At 48.2% G+C, this 15,480-nt stretch overlaps 8 protein-coding genes across 8 annotated transcripts; 4 read left to right on the forward strand and 4 right to left on the reverse strand.

Moving 5' to 3' along the window:
- Positions 1-20: 20 nt before the first annotated feature.
- DEU56DRAFT_907172 (molybdenum cofactor synthesis 2) lies at positions 21-604 on the forward strand (the record flags this gene model as incomplete). The annotated part of the gene is made up of 2 exons (XM_041356875.1): positions 21-192; positions 258-604. 2 exons carry the CDS (start codon positions 21-23, stop codon positions 602-604), a joined length of 519 nt encoding a protein of 172 aa, XP_041214484.1.
- A 64-nt stretch (positions 605-668) lies between these two features.
- On the reverse strand, positions 669-2,008 carry DEU56DRAFT_725300 (uncharacterized protein; the record flags this gene model as incomplete). Its single annotated transcript, XM_041347860.1, has 6 exons — positions 669-796; positions 855-927; positions 980-1,169; positions 1,219-1,421; positions 1,476-1,908; positions 1,965-2,008. 6 exons carry the CDS (start codon positions 2,006-2,008, stop codon positions 669-671), a joined length of 1,071 nt encoding a protein of 356 aa, XP_041214485.1.
- An 89-nt stretch (positions 2,009-2,097) lies between these two features.
- On the reverse strand, positions 2,098-3,986 carry DEU56DRAFT_770357 (N-terminal nucleophile aminohydrolase). The gene is made up of 11 exons (XM_041351405.1): positions 3,785-3,986; positions 3,627-3,726; positions 3,507-3,574; positions 3,390-3,448; positions 3,254-3,329; positions 3,097-3,196; positions 3,013-3,047; positions 2,853-2,960; positions 2,715-2,804; positions 2,568-2,657; positions 2,098-2,513 (listed from the first exon to the last, which is right to left on the reverse strand). The coding sequence occupies exons 1-11, from the start codon at positions 3,833-3,835 to the stop codon at positions 2,430-2,432; spliced, it is 861 nt and encodes a 286-aa protein (XP_041214486.1). The 5' UTR covers positions 3,836-3,986; the 3' UTR covers positions 2,098-2,429.
- A 104-nt stretch (positions 3,987-4,090) lies between these two features.
- On the reverse strand, positions 4,091-6,238 carry DEU56DRAFT_770361 (phosphoacetylglucosamine mutase). Its single transcript, XM_041351406.1, has 6 exons — positions 6,114-6,238; positions 5,947-6,064; positions 5,500-5,889; positions 5,018-5,452; positions 4,444-4,966; positions 4,091-4,387 (listed from the first exon to the last, which is right to left on the reverse strand). Exons 1-6 carry the CDS (start codon positions 6,212-6,214, stop codon positions 4,308-4,310), a joined length of 1,647 nt encoding a protein of 548 aa, XP_041214487.1. The 5' UTR covers positions 6,215-6,238; the 3' UTR covers positions 4,091-4,307.
- Positions 6,239-6,317: 79 nt separating this feature from the next.
- DEU56DRAFT_770364 (uncharacterized protein) lies at positions 6,318-7,726 on the forward strand. Its single transcript, XM_041351407.1, has 5 exons — positions 6,318-6,642; positions 6,695-6,946; positions 6,999-7,182; positions 7,230-7,346; positions 7,401-7,726. Exons 1-5 carry the CDS (start codon positions 6,369-6,371, stop codon positions 7,528-7,530), a joined length of 957 nt encoding a protein of 318 aa, XP_041214488.1. The 5' UTR covers positions 6,318-6,368; the 3' UTR covers positions 7,531-7,726.
- Positions 7,727-8,032: 306 nt separating this feature from the next.
- On the forward strand, positions 8,033-10,718 carry DEU56DRAFT_770372 (uncharacterized protein). Its single transcript, XM_041351408.1, has 18 exons — positions 8,033-8,353; positions 8,411-8,465; positions 8,516-8,553; positions 8,603-8,682; positions 8,741-8,761; positions 8,815-8,851; positions 8,903-8,924; positions 8,978-9,001; positions 9,058-9,093; positions 9,147-9,240; positions 9,290-9,386; positions 9,444-9,609; positions 9,661-9,720; positions 9,775-9,787; positions 9,846-9,859; positions 9,915-9,971; positions 10,033-10,124; positions 10,179-10,718. Exons 1-18 carry the CDS (start codon positions 8,247-8,249, stop codon positions 10,561-10,563), a joined length of 1,398 nt encoding a protein of 465 aa, XP_041214489.1. The 5' UTR covers positions 8,033-8,246; the 3' UTR covers positions 10,564-10,718.
- A 217-nt stretch (positions 10,719-10,935) lies between these two features.
- On the forward strand, positions 10,936-13,254 carry DEU56DRAFT_725484 (uncharacterized protein; the record flags this gene model as incomplete). The annotated part of the gene is made up of 7 exons (XM_041347866.1): positions 10,936-11,718; positions 11,766-12,005; positions 12,059-12,080; positions 12,127-12,189; positions 12,244-12,804; positions 12,854-13,033; positions 13,085-13,254. The coding sequence occupies 7 exons, from the start codon at positions 10,936-10,938 to the stop codon at positions 13,252-13,254; spliced, it is 2,019 nt and encodes a 672-aa protein (XP_041214490.1).
- A 172-nt stretch (positions 13,255-13,426) lies between these two features.
- DEU56DRAFT_907178 (uncharacterized protein) lies at positions 13,427-15,238 on the reverse strand (the record flags this gene model as incomplete). Its single annotated transcript, XM_041356876.1, has 4 exons — positions 13,427-13,491; positions 13,561-13,770; positions 13,825-15,031; positions 15,083-15,238. 4 exons carry the CDS (start codon positions 15,236-15,238, stop codon positions 13,427-13,429), a joined length of 1,638 nt encoding a protein of 545 aa, XP_041214491.1.
- Between the last annotated feature and the right edge of the window lie 242 nt (positions 15,239-15,480).

Genomic DNA, 15,480 nt, shown 5'->3' on the forward strand with positions numbered 1-15,480 from the left:
CGCGCTCATACAGATTTGAGATGACGACTTCCTATCCAAACACCTCGGTGGAAGCGAGAGAAGAAGTGGGCAAGAGCATATGCGTGCTCTCTTACAAGTCATTGGAGGTCGATAAGATCATAAAATCAGTCAGCGATGATGGTGCAGGGGCTACAGCACTCTTCATCGGCACGACTCGAAACTCATATCAAGGTACCAACTATGCAAATGCACCAGGGTCATCACCTGTCTTGACATTCATCGCCTGCTACGGACAGGAAAGGTCGTGGCACGTTTAGAATACCAGGCGTATAGCAAGTTGGCCATCAAAACCATGGCAGATATCATCCGAACAGCACATCAATCAGTCACACGTTCTGCCCACCATCCAGCGCCCGCAGCAGTGCCCTCTATCATTTCCTGCGCTGTTCACCATCGGCTGGGGGCGGTGCCGGTAGGAGAGCCCTCGATCGTGATAGCAGTATCTTCACCGCATCGGAAGGAAGCATTCGTAGCATGTGAGCAGATCCTCGAGGAGGTGAAGCAAAAGGTGCAGATATGGAAGAGAGAGTACTATGAGGGCGAAAGAGAGGAGGAGGCGGAGTGGAAGGCGAACAGCGGATAGAATGCTGAGGATTCTCTAAGTACGGCATAGGGATTGGTTTATCCGGATGACTCGGACAACAGAACTAATCAATCTTCCACTTTGCCGAATCATCGTCCCCATCAGGGCTGACCACAAGTTCCACAGCCCACAGGAATAGGGTAAACATGATATTTGCCCACCGCCACCAGACCTGCGAAGAGGGATCTAGAACTGAATAGATTATTAGTCGGTCTCCGAAAAGTCGTAGAAATGTACAGAAAACACGTACGAAGAAGGTGCGAGTATACCATGACAAAGATTAGTTGTCTATAAGTGAGAAGGATCCGCGTCATGATCGAGGTCTAGCATAAATAACTATCAGCTGGAAAAAAATCACAGGCAACGTGCTCGTACCGGTCGTCCATCATTCACTCCCTGGTCCGACTCCCAGTTATCAGCACCGATGGTGGGTAAAATACGTGATGCAACTTGCAGTATTGAAAGACGATAGAGTAGCGCAACGAGTACAGGCTTAGGGAGGGTATTCGTGATGAAGTTCACAAGCGTCTGTAAATGTGGAAGGATATTTGAAAGAAGAGGGGCACTGAGAGCCATCAGTAAGCACGAGTGCATGGGACTATGGTAAAACGTACTAGGAGGAAGCAGGGTCCGAGAACGATGTTTGATCAAACCCGCAGAGCCACACGTTATATGCAAGGAAGAGTGCAAGGAGAGAGGCCTCGACAACGTTGGTGCGTCGTAACCGGAAACCGATGAGAACAAGAAACAGGAATGCTGTCAATGTTACACCCAACAGCGTGGACGACAAAGGAGATGCAGCAGCTGCGGGGTATGCCTGAATAAGATTTAGTGTGCAGCGTGATTCAGGAAGACGCGGAGCAGCACGCACGATGACGACCCACCACGCAGCTGCAACGAATGCAGTTGCTGCTGCGATGAGAATCACGAACTGGTAACTTTCTGCTTCATCTGCAATGTCTCTGCCTATTTGGCCCGCTTTCTGCGCAAACAGTAGACTGGACAGACCCTCCAAGGCCACGTAGGAAGGACCGCAAAACGTGAGGAGATTTCCCCACCAATAGACCGCAGTGGTAAGCCAAGGTTGTGCAGACTGCGAGAAGGCATTGAAAGTAACGAGGAGGAGAAAAGGGTGCATTGGCACCTGCATGACGGAGAGTGCATTGGATCCCCAGAGCAGTATGAGAGTTCCATGAATGAGGGAGTGGATCGAGAGGAGAAGTGAAAGCAAAAGAAAAGCTTGTGTTGAAAGAGTCGCTAGCGTCAATGGCAAGAAGAGCAAGATCTGTAGGGCTGTTGACAACCTAAAAAGCCTATCATCAGATTGCTGCTGTGCTCAATGACACATAAACGACTCGACCTAGCAGTATGGGACAAGGCGCTCCAAAGTAGCCATGGGTTCATTATGTTCGGTTGACAAGACGCAAGCGAATGAGAGAGAAAGTAGTCTACAGCGGCTGCAGGGTAGGGGAAGGGCGCAAAGTGGCCACACTTGGAAAACGCGTCAACGCGGTTTACATATTCACAGCTACATACAAAGGTCTACAATTAATCATCATTAATCATTTACGGTACAGATCCTAACAGCATGAATGACGGATGGAACACAACAAAGACAGCGATGAATAAGATGAAACGCGATGAAGGTATCGCAAAACAAGTCATATGGACAACTGGGGGGCGTTATCGCGAAGCTGAACTGGAACCAAGGCTTTACGTGGACTGAGAAGGCCCTTGGCTGCCGCAAATTCAGTGGCCCGGTTTCGTGCCGCTGGGTCAGAAGGAGAGACATAGAATTTGTCAACGATGGGGATTTGCAGGAGGTTCATTTGGGTGTTATCACGACCATGTTGTTCGTGCGTATCTCCATCCAGTCCGCTTTTTCGAAAGTAAGGGGCTCACTGGCAACCTGCGATGAGAGCGATGAGAATGGGAATGGATGACCAAATCAAAAGAGTTTCACCATGATGATGTTCTCTCTTTTATCAGCTTTCGCCATCCTGTAATGACCACCCTGGGCGTACTCACTGAACGTCGTCCCAGACGAGAACCACTGTCATTTAACACAATCAGAACACCCTTGCCATATGATACGGAGAGTAAACCTTACCAACGACGCGGCTTCGTCGTGCCGAGAAGAAATATAACGAGTTGCAATGACACTTTCGCCATCTGTAACGCAGAAGTTCATCAAACTTGGCTAATCGGCTTTCAGCAACGCTTCACAGGAAGATCAATTTCAACTCACCTCAGTAATACCGGCTTCCTCGGCATACCGGTTTAAAGTTGCGATGGTATCCAACATTGCCTGCTGCAAGGTGCGAGTGGTAAAGCTCTTAGCCTTCGGGTCGGGAAGCTGCACATGAACCATGTTTAGATGAAAATAGTGGAAGGACCAAGGAACATACCTTGGACAGCAGTAGTGCAAATGCGCACTCAGAGTCTGCGAGAATATAGTCATGATTCGTTCTTGTCATGAATATTCTATTTACCCGTGTTCCCTTGTACTGTGTTGAAAACATCGTCCGACAGATCGGCCTGCAGTCGTCGCTTGATCAGATGAAAGCCTGCAATACCGCCGTTGTGCATGAACTATTTGGCGAGGAAGTCAGCAAGGGCAAGCACGTGGATAAGTACGTTATAATGCACCATAAGTTTGCCATATACGAACGGGTGGCAGTTGTCCAAAGACAAAGAACCAGTAGTGGTTGCACGGACGTGCCCACTGAAACAATCTTTGTTCAGCACGATTGATTAGAGCGGAAGGGGAGTTCCAGCGACTCACAAGACGAGCGGTGACTTTATCTTCTCTGCTAATCGTATCAAGTTTGCGTTGTTCCATGCCTGATGTGCAAAAGCTCGGTCAGTTGATAGTACGACCCCGGGGACACGGCACGCGTACCGGTGTAACGGATGTAAATATACAAGGTTGGCTGCCGAGTTCCTCGTCATGGACGGAATCATACCAGCCTGACCCTTCATGTTCAGAAGCTGCCTTGAAGTGATTCAGAAAGCGACTCACCGACGCCAAAGCCATCACCGTTGATTGGCCGACGATGGTCAAGACGCAGACGCGAATCAAAGGCTTGGTTTATAATAGAATGGCATGGTCGAGTCAAGAGCTTAAAGTAGGGAGTGTTAGTGTCTTCTTTACAACGATCAGCTTCATCAGCTACTAACATGAGAAAGCTGCACGGGTGATGTGCCCTTGTAGATCACGAAGCGACACATGGAGGAAGTGAAGTCGATCAAGAAAAAACCAGTTTTTTTTGTCAATTGAGACTAGGCACTGTTATAAAGAGAATTGGGACTAAATGGACACGTAGCAATACTGGAGTCATATCGAGTCGCACCAGCCGCAAATGCAACGAATAAGTAGCACATTATGCTACACGATGGCTCGAGATTACGTCTTATCAGACATGTGACCCAGATCAACTTCAAGTTCCCATGCGCTTATAAAAATGCAACTCAATACTCAAATATGTATGAACCTCGACATGTCAACTAAATCAGTATCAATCAATGCCAGCAGATAATCCCCAATCATACTCTACTAACTTGTTATTCAATTTGACAGTGAGCAGACGTGGACCTAGTACGTGGGCCAGTGACTTATTTCAATTCCTCGAATCATGTTACAGAGTACACATCACCGGATATCAATGTCCAAATCTAAACGTGACTGTCAATCCATCGAGGTTCAAAGGAATTCCTTTGGTCTCCGTGATTGGTCACCCCCCGCTTCATCATACACGAGACCGGCAACGCGGAACGCGAGTTCTAAGCCAGACAAATACCATCAGTGTGTGCTCAGAAGCAGGAGGAAGCAACGTCACCATCAGCCTCGGCGCGTGTTACCGCTTCAGCATAAACCCTGACCACATCCTCTGTACCACTCGGTCTCACGAACGAGCGTCCCCCTTCGTACCTACGCACAAGCTCGTCGACCTTGGCCTGCAGTCCGAGAGGGCTGACTAGGCGTCTCTCCGCATCCTCCGTCACGAACGCATTCCGATCACTTACAACGACTTTCACAAGACGGTTCGGAAGGTCACAATAGAGGGAGTCCCACTCCACACCGCTATAGGACTTGTGTGCTAGAACTGATTCCACCAGGAATGCATCTGAAAGAGCATCGCCAACAGTTTGGTTGATAACATCTATGACATTCTTCAGCTGTGTGAGCGTTGCTGACTGGCTTAGGTTGGAAGATTTGCAGCTGGAGATCAACTCCTGAGCAGCAGGCGAGAACGTAACCGTGCCGTGCCCATTGGCTTCGAAATAAACCCCAACATCGTACTGTTCTGCAGCGTGGTGCAAGTGCTTCACACCTGTGGGAACACACTTGACAGGAAGTCTCTGAGATTGAAGTGAGATTTCCATCCATACTATACTCATTTCCCCACTTACCCCCGAAAGGTACTTTGTCGAGCTTCCGTTCGCGTATGCAGTCTGGATGACGCCGACTTTGATCTGCTCGTCCAAACCCGCGGCCTTCACCAGCTCAACGATAAAACTGGCTACGAGTGTAGTGATCTTGTCTCCGTCGAGCATATGGAACTGGCCGTGTTCATCTGCATAATAGTAGATCAGGCGATCAGCATCTCCATCTAAACTGCAAGCGCGCTGTCCTGGTTGCAAAGTGATGGAAGGAGGTAGCTTCTGGTTGACTTTGACGAAGTCTGCGCCACAGGAGTTGTTCAGTGCGCCAACGGTATGAATGTCGGCGTTCACGAGATTTATGCTGAAGGCATCCCCGAGATATGCCTTGAATTTCTCAGCCATCAAGGCACCGACACCATTCGCGCAGTCGATGAGCAACGGCGGCGGGGTTGCTTTTCCAGCCTGCATCGGAAGTGAGCGTCATGTATGCGGATGTATGCGTCACCTACAAGCAGTTTTTTGAAGGCATCACTTATTTTCGTAAGATATCCCTCCTCAGTATCCTCACCGTACGAATCTTGGGTGCCCTTGGTATTGATTGTCCTCACCAAGTAGTGAAGCACCGGGGTTGTGGTAATGCCAGCATCCCTATACTCTGCCTTAATTGCCTCCAACCCATCCTTAAGGGCGGCAATAAGTTGCGGGCCCGTCGGGCGCGTGTCTCTGGCAAACACCACACGAGCGGGTATCGAGAGGTCTATTTTGCTCGTCTGCACCAATTCGTCGACTGCAGCGACGAAAGCAACACTGTCGGGCGCATTGGCAAGAATAGTGGCATGTGCCTCCCATGACGACTCAAGCATCTCGCCGCGTGGGTCAACGAGTTTAACCCCATTGTCCTATAAAGGAGTGCACCGTTGGACCTGAGGCCATCAGTGTACATATGAAGTACATACAGGCTCCGGATTGTGTGAGGCAGTCACCATGACACCGATGGTCTTGCCATCTAGCTTCTTGCTTCGAAGGGCTGCGAGAACACCCACCCTGAATAGCACTGAATCGAGAGTCTTCCCCCTAGTCGCTACTATCAGATTGATAGATATTGACAATCAAACAGACGTACAGTGTCCTGAAACCTGCAGTCCCGTACTGAAACTTGATGTCTGAAGGCTTGGGGTGACGATCAGATCGTTCTTGAATTGCTTTGACGTCGAGCATGCTCATGATGGTCGCGGAAAGTTGATATCTGTCCTTCAGGTCTTTAGGTAACGCTCATCATTATTGCAGTGTGTATCACGTGACCCCGTTGTTGCAACGTATGTTTGCAACTTGTGGAGGTGCTGATCCGACTTTTTCTTTTCTAGTTCATGCTGGCTAAATGGTGGCTTCTCTCTGTCTCTGGCTTCTGCATCTTCTCCATGCCTCGCTAGTGTTTCTGACAACAAGGTTTCAAAAACGCCGATACTCGCCCCCTCAACCGGTAACTGCGTACCGCAGCAAGCTACCAAAACACTTGGCAATTATCCTGGTCTCCGATCATGATGTGGCGAATTCCAAGCACAGGGAAGAACACTTTGTGGAGTGCTTAGTTAGGATTGTTAAGTGGTGCAGAGTGTTAGGTATTGAACAGCTTACTGCATATGATGCCGAAGGTAAACTTTGGATGAGATGTTATCATTATCATTCACGTTAAACGATCTCTAGGTGTACTGTTAGGGTGCTCTGACATTATTCAGGAACGCCTAGCACACGATGAAGATTTGCCCACCGACGAGAGTGAATCAGAACTCGAATATCCGTTGACCCCTCCACTTTCTGAGGCCTCAGAATCAAGAAGCCATTCGCCCGACTTTGAGGACTTCCCCGTACAATTCAACGTCGCAACAGTGCGCTCCTTCAAGAAAGGCGCTTCATCCCATCGACCAAGAGAAGTTGCAGTTCGCCGACGAGTGCACCGTAGGTCGAGCGTTCCTACAGTCAAAAAGGACTGTTAACATATCATTTACAGACAAGCATTCTCCTTATAATCCTCTAACACTCCATATTATTTCACGCAGTGCCTCAAAAGCTGCCATTGCATCTGCAGCACGTTTCCTTTTAGATGAAGAGTTTCGCAGGCGCCAAAACAGTCATGACCTGGATAACGTCAAAGCATACGAACTTCCTATCTCTGACTTGAACTCGATATTAGAAGGAAGGTTTATTCTGTGTACAATATCACCCATCTGACTTCTGTATCAGGAGGTCTGCCATCACCCGACTTCATGATCGTGCATCATGTCTACCCGCAGAACCCCCAGCCTCCTCTCGAACTGCATGGTTTCCCTCCGTGGCAGATCGCACTGACAGAAATACAGTGAGTCGCGAATTGACATATTGCTGTGTTAGATTGACACATGGCATTACACAGCCGGACAATCACCCATGACGTCGCTCCCCTGAAATACTCATATAATTCAATGCCGTTCATGATCACCGAAGAGGCTTTCTGTCGTGCCTTAGACGAGTACGCTGGCGCTCAATTTCGATTGGGGAGGTAATTTCAATATCCTGTAGCCCGCAATCGGTTGTACATCCCGTCCGTCTCTGACCACTCAGGCATCCGAAAGTCGGACGCGCGTTGCCTTGACTCAGTACAGCATGTACCTACCAATTATGAGCTCCCTAGCAACGGCACAAGCATGCATGTTGGTACCGACTCCAAAGCTTACTTATATTATTATTCTTTCTAATTTGGCATTGAGAATGGTCACCTGAAAGCCGGACGAAGCAGTGAAGTTTGATGCCACAGATTCTGTCACGAATATCTGGGCTGCCTCAGTTGAGAGGCGAAGCATAATTGTATCGGACCGCCGGCCGCAGCTGTGTTGCTTGCCAAGTTGCTGTGTGACTCGGATTTTTATTTCAAGCCTCCATCCAGGCTTAGTGCTTAACGTGGCTTTTGAATCGACCAATCTCTTATAGTGATCACCACATGGGGGGTCGGCTCCAGTATTTCCCGGCAAGCGATTACCAAACTTGAGCGTGAAACTTGGGAGCGAAACTAGAGACTAAACCACATCAGAGATTCAGAGCGCTCATGAAATTCTCAGCCCATCGGTGTCACCAATGTGGCGGGGTCCGGACTCCTGTGTTTGTGATATCAGAGAATGCATATGGCTTGATCATCATGGCTATAATAATATTGGCCGCGAGAAGGAATGCAGCATAAATACACCCACATTATTCTGTCTGCTCTCAACTTTTCACCCTGATCATGAATCCCGCCAGAGCCTTCAATCTTGCAGGAATGTCAAGGGCTTTGACTGAACCCACCCGAGCTGGCGCTCAATTTAAAAAAAGAATCATTGTGTGCTGCGATGGGTGAGCCAGTGAAATCTCGGGCGCGTACGTTATCTGACGCTCATATTATCCTTCTAGAACTTGGCAAGACGGTGTGATGGTGAAGGAGTGTTGGAAACGCACCAACATCCTGGTGTGTTCGATTGTACATGTTGGGAAAGTTGATAAATAATTGCTTTTCAGAAACTATCGAGGGGATTAAACCATGCAGATGAACGATCGTAAGCTCATCTAAGGTATATCCCTATTCTGTCTCTCATACCTCGACAGGGGCGTTCCGATCCAGCAGATCGTGTACTACCAGTGTGGTGTTGGATCAGCGCAAAATTTATATTCTCAATATGTCGATGGTTCGCGGGATAACTTCATTGATAGTACGAGGCTAACAATATTCGTTCTTTGGATCAGGTGCGACAGGAGGATCCCTTGGTGAGAATGTGTTTTATTCGCTGATGTTGGCGAGGATTCATGGCTGTTTGCAGGTGAAAAGGTCCAAGAGGCTTATGCGTTCATTTCCCAGTGAGTCTTGCCACATACATGCTTAGTTGCGGCTTATACATCTCCTGGCAGAAATTACCACCCCGGTGATGAAGTAAGTTCTGTTGCGTTCAATATCTCGATTTCAAACTAACGTCATCACCCAAGATATTCCTCTTTGGCTTCTCTAGGGTATGCGATAATATACTATTATGAAATACACGATTGCTGATGCTTTGAGTCGTTAGGGTGCATATACTGCACGGATGGTAGCTATGTTCATCGTAAGTAGACCCTTTTCTGGTGACGCTCGTCTCAGAAACACGTCTTCCTTTAGGGTGCCATCGGTGTCCTAGACCGCACCGACATGGATCACTTCCCCGATATATTTTTTTGGTATCAACAACTTGGTAAAGAGACCGACCCAAAAAGTTTGTCACTTCGACTACCATTATTCCGACAATTCTGATTGCACTTCAGAGATCGAACAGCTGGAGGCGTCTTTGAGCAAGTGGACCTCCCACGATTCACGGGGTAAGAGCAGAGCTGACTCTGATAATGACTCTTTCTCCATAAAGTGAGTTTTACCGACTTATCCACACCGGCGGCGACAACGGCTAAGCTGCGTCTTTAGATGTGTCGGTGTCTTTGATACTGTCGGTTCGGTCGGTCTACCTGAAGAATTGACACATAAGTCGCCTTCCACAAAATCCATTTTTGGCTTCCCCAACAATGAACTTGGGGAACATATTGAACGTGCATATCAGGCGCTTGCCATTAACGAAACAAGACTAGACTTTGTAAGTAGTCGAACACCGACCCTCGGAATTTCTTTCATCTAGTTGTTCTAGGACTGCTGCAAATTTGCGCAAACGGAAGGTGGACGACGGAAAGGGCAGATATTGAAACAGGTGACTTGTATTTTGATTGGTTTGTGGTTTTTTTACTCATCAGGTTCTTAACAGTGCTGGTTTTCTGGTAAGTTTTGGGACAACACAACTCTAGTACAAATCTTATTGATGGACAAACATCATAGGTGAACATTCAGATGCAAGTGATGGACTTTTATTGTACCAACTATCTGCTGATCGTGCTCAACTAATAGATCGGAGGTGGCTGGCAAGAACATGACTTGTCTGACATAACTCTTACGTGGATGGTGGTGAGTGCCTAAATCTATGGTGCGATCGCTTTTGAGTACATCACTCACTGCTTGTATGCAGGCCAATATCGGCGACATGTTGTCCATTGATATTGCATACATAGCTTCGCTGCCAGATCCAGTCGCGCCTTGGGGAGAGCAGCATCCACATGAGTGAGTTGTAATTGTATCATAGAGCTCACAACCACACTCATATAATTATTGCAGTCCGCGCACCGGTATATTCGTATTATCGGGGACAAATGTCAGAAAACTTCCGACAGTCACGGACAACATCACACACGAAACAATCCACCCCTCTGTTCTCCAACACAAACATCCGATCCAATTTGATCATGCTCTTCTTTGTAAGTTGCTACCTTTCGAGGAAGAGCTACAGAAGGCTTGGCCATATATCGAAGGGAAACACCAAGTACAAGGAGACGTGCAATCAGTAACTTCTGTCTCCTCTTTGTTCTTCAGCTCGACCAGGCAGGCTGACTCGGGTTGTGACGTCCTTGAGACACAAGTTACAACATCACAGACTACCGATGACGGTCACACCCATACATCTCGGCTTGCAAGCATCCGACACATGTTGGCGCGGTACTGAATAGATACTTCTAGATCACGAGTCTTTCTTGATGGATTGGAGCTTGGATATTACATTATTATATATGTATCATGTATACCACTTCTGTATTATTATTACTCCTTTCCTACCTTTAACGTTTTAACGCGTGGGTGAACATCATGTTACATGTCGACACGCAGAGGTCGGAGTTTTGTAAATTATGGCGCGTTTGGCTACTACTAGGTAGCTGTGCTCGGCTGAGGCAGTCAATTGTAAGGCAAGCGCCCTCAGTGGTGTTTTAACCTAGTGGGCCCCAAAATGCACGACTCGGGCTTGAACCATTCTTATCCTTTGGATATTCTCCCCTCGAATACTGTCTCCTCCGTTGGACCCCCAAATCTATTTAAGGACATGCCCTTGGAGGACGACATCTATCGCGGCAAGGTGGTACACCCTACACCCCTACCTATCATTGCGGAGTCGGTTGCACCTGCATCCTCTATTTCGTCATCATCCGGGACCTTCATCACTGGTCGCTTGGGAGCTCTTGCTGCCGTTGTAGAACATGCAATTACCCGTTGGGCTCGGAGACGAAGTTCTTCAGCTTCAGTTTCATCTTCATCCTCTAGCTCTACATCTTCTCACTCTTCTATCTACACGCCTTCTCGCCCTCCCCAGAGTCGTCGGCGCCAGAGACGAGCAAGCTCCGCTAACATGCGGTCCACACATTCCGAACGTGAGGTAGCCGCTCGCCTTAGGGTTAGGCAGGAAATTAGACGCATCGACAGAGGGTTTACTCTATACCTACCACCGAATTTGAATCCTGAGATCACCGTGGCTCGGTTGTCGGAACCTTTGGACCGACCATATCAATCTGTTTCTCAAACGACCTCTCTACCTATTGCCCTCAACTGTTTGGAGGTTGCACTAAAGAAGGCATCAAGGGCAAAAAAGGGCAAAGGGAAACAGCGTCAATTCAGCCTCGGCACACCCCCGCTTTCCCTCCATCATGACTATATGTCTGACGGTGTGCTCAGTCGACCTGCGTCTTTTGGCGATGTTTCCGCCGCCTTGCGCTCTTCCGTTCAGGGGAAACAGACTCCCGGAGGCTTGCCCGAGACTAATAGAGCTCCCAAAGCCTGGTGGCTTGACGTCGCCAGTCCAACTTGGGACGACTTACAAACAATTGGCAAGGTAGGTGCGTTTGAGTCGTTAGCTTGCCATCCTGATTTGATGAGTAGCTCCTGCATATTCACCCTCTTACACTCGAGGATATTCTACAACAAGATCCGCGCGAAAAGATGGAGCTCTTTTCAAAACTTGGTTATTATTTTGTTTCATTCCGAGCCATACAGAATGCAGCCGTCACCCAACCAGCTCATCAGGGAATGTCAAGCGATAGCGATATATACCAGGCTGACGACGATGCTTTAAGAGAGGCTAACATATACTTGGTGGTATTCAAGGAAGGTATCTGCACGGTAGGTTCGCATCCTACGTCGGGTTTACGAAGGCGATGCTCAATGGCGTTTAGTTTTATTTCACCGATGTCTCAGGTGGGCTTGCATATTAGTCGAGAAACTGAATGCTGACTTTGTCCAGAACACATAGAGAAAGTCAGAAATAGAGTTCAACTTCTTCAGGACTCCTTCAATATGTCATCAGGTAACTATTGCATGAATTAGAATTACATGTTCTTCACGCTGATGTACCTCAAAGACTGGATTGCTCATGGCATATTGGACTCTGTCGTCGATTCATTCTTTCCGTTTCTGAAGGAGATCGAGCAACAAGTTCTAGCTGTGGAAGCACTCGTATTTTCGAGCAACGATGCCTCCCGCACTTCGTCGTCGACAAACACCCTTGTTGATAACAATCATATACCCATGGATGACCTATGTGATTCCCATACTGGAAAGCTGCCAGATACGCTTTTGAAGGAAATGGGAGAAACTGCTCCCAGCTGGAATCGTAGCCATTCACTCTCCCATTTCCGATTCACACAACCACTATTTTTCCGACATTGGAAATGCAAGTTTCAACGTCTGTGGAATGCTTTTGCGACGACCCGTGAAGCCAGAACACGAGCGACAACAACAAACACACTACTGCGCATGGCCAGGGCGAGAAGACTTGTCACTTCCTTGACTCGTCTTCTTGCTACGAAGTCTGAGGTCATATCGCAAACCCGCAAACGCTTTTTGACCGGCGGACGACAAACAGCCTCCCCCCAGGGGAATGAAGACCTTGAAATCGCTATCTACATGGGGGATGTTCAAGGTAAAGAGCTGTCGCCATTGTTTATGGATCAACTCAACTATTTTTGCAGATCATATATTGACTTTGCAGCAATCCCTTCATCATTACGAGCACATGCTCAGCGACTCTCACCCAGCATATCTGACTCAACTGCGAATTCGTCTCGCCAAGACCAAAGAATACACCGATAAGGCCATTTTGACAGTGTCTATGGTTAGTATTGGAATTTTATGCGTTCAACTTCCGATCGGTATGTTACCAGTTCTCCTCAAGTGTCATGTTTACCTTCTGTTTTTCTCAGGAATATTTTCACAAAACATCAAGATTCCGAGGAATAGCATCAACCCTCCAGGCCCTTTCAATTACTTCGTCATGGTCATACTTTTGTTGTTTGGAATTGAGGCTATTTTTATTGCTACTGTACGACGCTGGTGGAATCAAGCGAAACGTACCCGATCAAAGCTTTCATAGGGACTCTTAATGTGCCTTTATGACTCCATGAAATGGAGTTGAACCTAATCTAAAATACCAATAACGGCGCGTACTTGGGGTATAATTTACAGTCAAGATATGTGTATGTAATGGACAGCAATATAGATGAGTAACGACTGCCAGCTTCAAGAACCTTCTAATGATCACGACTTCAAGAACCCCGCTTGGTGCCGCACAATGTAAGAACCTGTTCGGTCTCTTCTAAAACAGCTTTAACTACCCGACGATAATTATAGCCACATTAGCGTCACTTGACAGGCTGCAAACACGAGGACGAGGACTCACCCTTTTCTCGATACTGTCCATGTTTCTGCTCGAGCTGCTCATATCCCGCACGCAACTTATCCTCTTGATCCCGGATCACCTCGTCTTCACGCTGCAGCTTCTCTGCCTCCAAGCGTAACCTGGCCAGGGTCTGCGTGACATTTCGACGCAGAACCTTCATGCCAGCAAGTTCTTCATGATATGTCGCACAAATGGCATCCCACTCTCGGTCTCACGTATAGACGGTGAACCTCCAACGCCACTTAAAATTGGGAATGAACCTACCAGCATGCTCGATTTCACCCGCCGCAGCGTTATACTTCGTGACCTGATCGGCCCAGTCGCGGTCCATCGCCCAGGACACGGTCTTTGCGGAGAACGCTATACTCAGGCGCAGGTCATTGTTGCTGCGTTTGAGGCTACTGCGTCTGCGGAGGGTATTTGGCTGGGGAGGGAAGTCGCTGGTTGGTTCGTCTTCGGAAGGAGGTGTCATCACTCCCTCGCTTTCCGAATAGTAAGGTTCAGCGATCTGTACCTCAGGAGCATCTACAGGACTCTCGACCATGCCCAAGAAAACTGCTGAAGTCGAACCATGGAATGGATGAGGCAATGGATCGGGCGAAATAACCGATAGTTTGCTGACCGACACCGCTGAGCGATTGCTGTGATCGGTACCTGCCTCTGATGCTTCAGGAATGACGTGGATAGTGCGTTTTATCTCATGAAGACCACTTTCTGCAAACCTCCGCTCGTCATATGACATACTCCTGGAGTGCTTGATTTGTCGCGTGTGGATATTGCTGCTGTCTAGGACCCTGCTCTCCTGAGTAGTGCTACTGTCATCGAACCTACTCTGATGTGCGGTGAAAGAGGCGTGGACTTGATTATTCCTGCCCTCCTGGTGTGTACTACTTTCGTGGACGCTGGTTTCGTACAATTGGCTTTGATGATGCGAATGGCTTTCATTGAGGACGATGGAGCTCGCAACGGGAGAAGGTTTGTGATCGCTTTGGACAGAGCTCGCCTTGGAGGAGCGAGCGCGTCGTGGGGATGCCGGGAGAGCTTTTGATGGAGAACGCTCGGCGAGGGCTGAGCGACGGGATAGGGTGGATGGCCGACGAGATATGGTGTGGTGATGAGGAACCATATTTGCGCATCGATCGCAGCAGAATGAGTTACGTGGGCGAACGGAGTCGGGCACGGGCATCTTCTTGCTAGACTCATCAGGCTCGCCGTGGAGGCGAATCCACTTCTCCATCTCTTTTAATCTGAAATCGACTGGGGCATGAATGGACAAGAAGGGGACCTTCACGGGAGGCTTATTGTCGGCGTAAGAATGAGCTAGCCTCTGGCACTTCCTAATCATCCTATCCTTGAGGTGGCGTATTTCGAGTATAGATTCCCAAGATGCATTGAGCTTCTTGGCGAGTTCTGATTTTTCTGCTTTAAGCAGACGGGCGTATAGCTGAGCTGTTCTGGGAGGCAAAAGTACCTGGAGTACGTCTAATTGAGAATTGTCAAGGGAGAAGGCTGTTATACCTACTTTGAGCTCATTCGGAGTGTCTGTGCATTGAATAAAACGCCAGCCAGTTTTTTTTGTAACCTCGTCTGAGGGTTCGAGTTGACCTCTGACTGGACTGGGGTGAAGGTAGTCGAGGGGAGGGAGTGTAGCAGTGCTTGTAGTTGATTCTCTGCCCATCGGAAAGTGAGGAACGGAGCGGAGGAAAGGATTTATAAAGACAATGCCATACAGTGGTTAAGCGAGATTCTCATTATTTGATCGGTGTTGATGCACCTGTTTGGTGACAAGCTTTGTACATCAAAACACGTAAGTACTGGTACTGCCAGGCCAGGCCAGTGCAGCTGGGAGCTGCCCAACTTTTGAAAGAGCACATATGTGTGTACTAGTTAGCTACGTGCGTATTACACTAATATCGTACA

This window comes from Suillus clintonianus (assembly GCF_016758775.1).
Source record: "Suillus clintonianus strain FC179 chromosome Unknown DEU56scaffold_4, whole genome shotgun sequence".
Taxonomy (NCBI): domain Eukaryota; kingdom Fungi; phylum Basidiomycota; class Agaricomycetes; order Boletales; family Suillaceae; genus Suillus; species Suillus clintonianus.

Coding starts and splice junctions, on each gene's coding strand:
- DEU56DRAFT_770364 (XM_041351407.1), top strand. CDS start 6,369: ATGGTGGCTTCTCTCTGTCTCTGGCTTCTGCATCTTCTCCATGCCTCG. Junction 7,183..7,229: donor GACTTGAACTCGATATTAGA/AGGAAGGTTTAT, acceptor GACTTCTGTATC/AGGAGGTCTGCCATCACCCG. Junction 7,347..7,400: donor ATCGCACTGACAGAAATACA/GTGAGTCGCGAA, acceptor GGCATTACACAG/CCGGACAATCACCCATGACG.
- DEU56DRAFT_770372 (XM_041351408.1), top strand. CDS start 8,247: ATGAATCCCGCCAGAGCCTTCAATCTTGCAGGAATGTCAAGGGCTTTG. Junction 9,387..9,443: donor AATGACTCTTTCTCCATAAA/GTGAGTTTTACC, acceptor CTGCGTCTTTAG/ATGTGTCGGTGTCTTTGATA. Junction 9,610..9,660: donor ACGAAACAAGACTAGACTTT/GTAAGTAGTCGA, acceptor TAGTTGTTCTAG/GACTGCTGCAAATTTGCGCA.
- DEU56DRAFT_770361 (XM_041351406.1), bottom strand. CDS start 6,214: ATGAGCATGCTCGACGTCAAAGCAATTCAAGAACGATCTGATCGTCAC. Junction 5,890..5,946: donor CCTCACACAATCCGGAGCCT/GTATGTACTTCA, acceptor ACTCCTTTATAG/GACAATGGGGTTAAACTCGT. Junction 5,453..5,499: donor ATGCCTTCAAAAAACTGCTT/GTAGGTGACGCA, acceptor CTTCCGATGCAG/GCTGGAAAAGCAACCCCGCC.
- DEU56DRAFT_770357 (XM_041351405.1), bottom strand. CDS start 3,835: ATGTGTCGCTTCGTGATCTACAAGGGCACATCACCCGTGCAGCTTTCT. Junction 3,449..3,506: donor TATTTACATCCGTTACACCG/GTACGCGTGCCG, acceptor TTTGCACATCAG/GCATGGAACAACGCAAACTT. Junction 2,658..2,714: donor ACGACGAAGCCGCGTCGTTG/GTAAGGTTTACT, acceptor GTTAAATGACAG/TGGTTCTCGTCTGGGACGAC.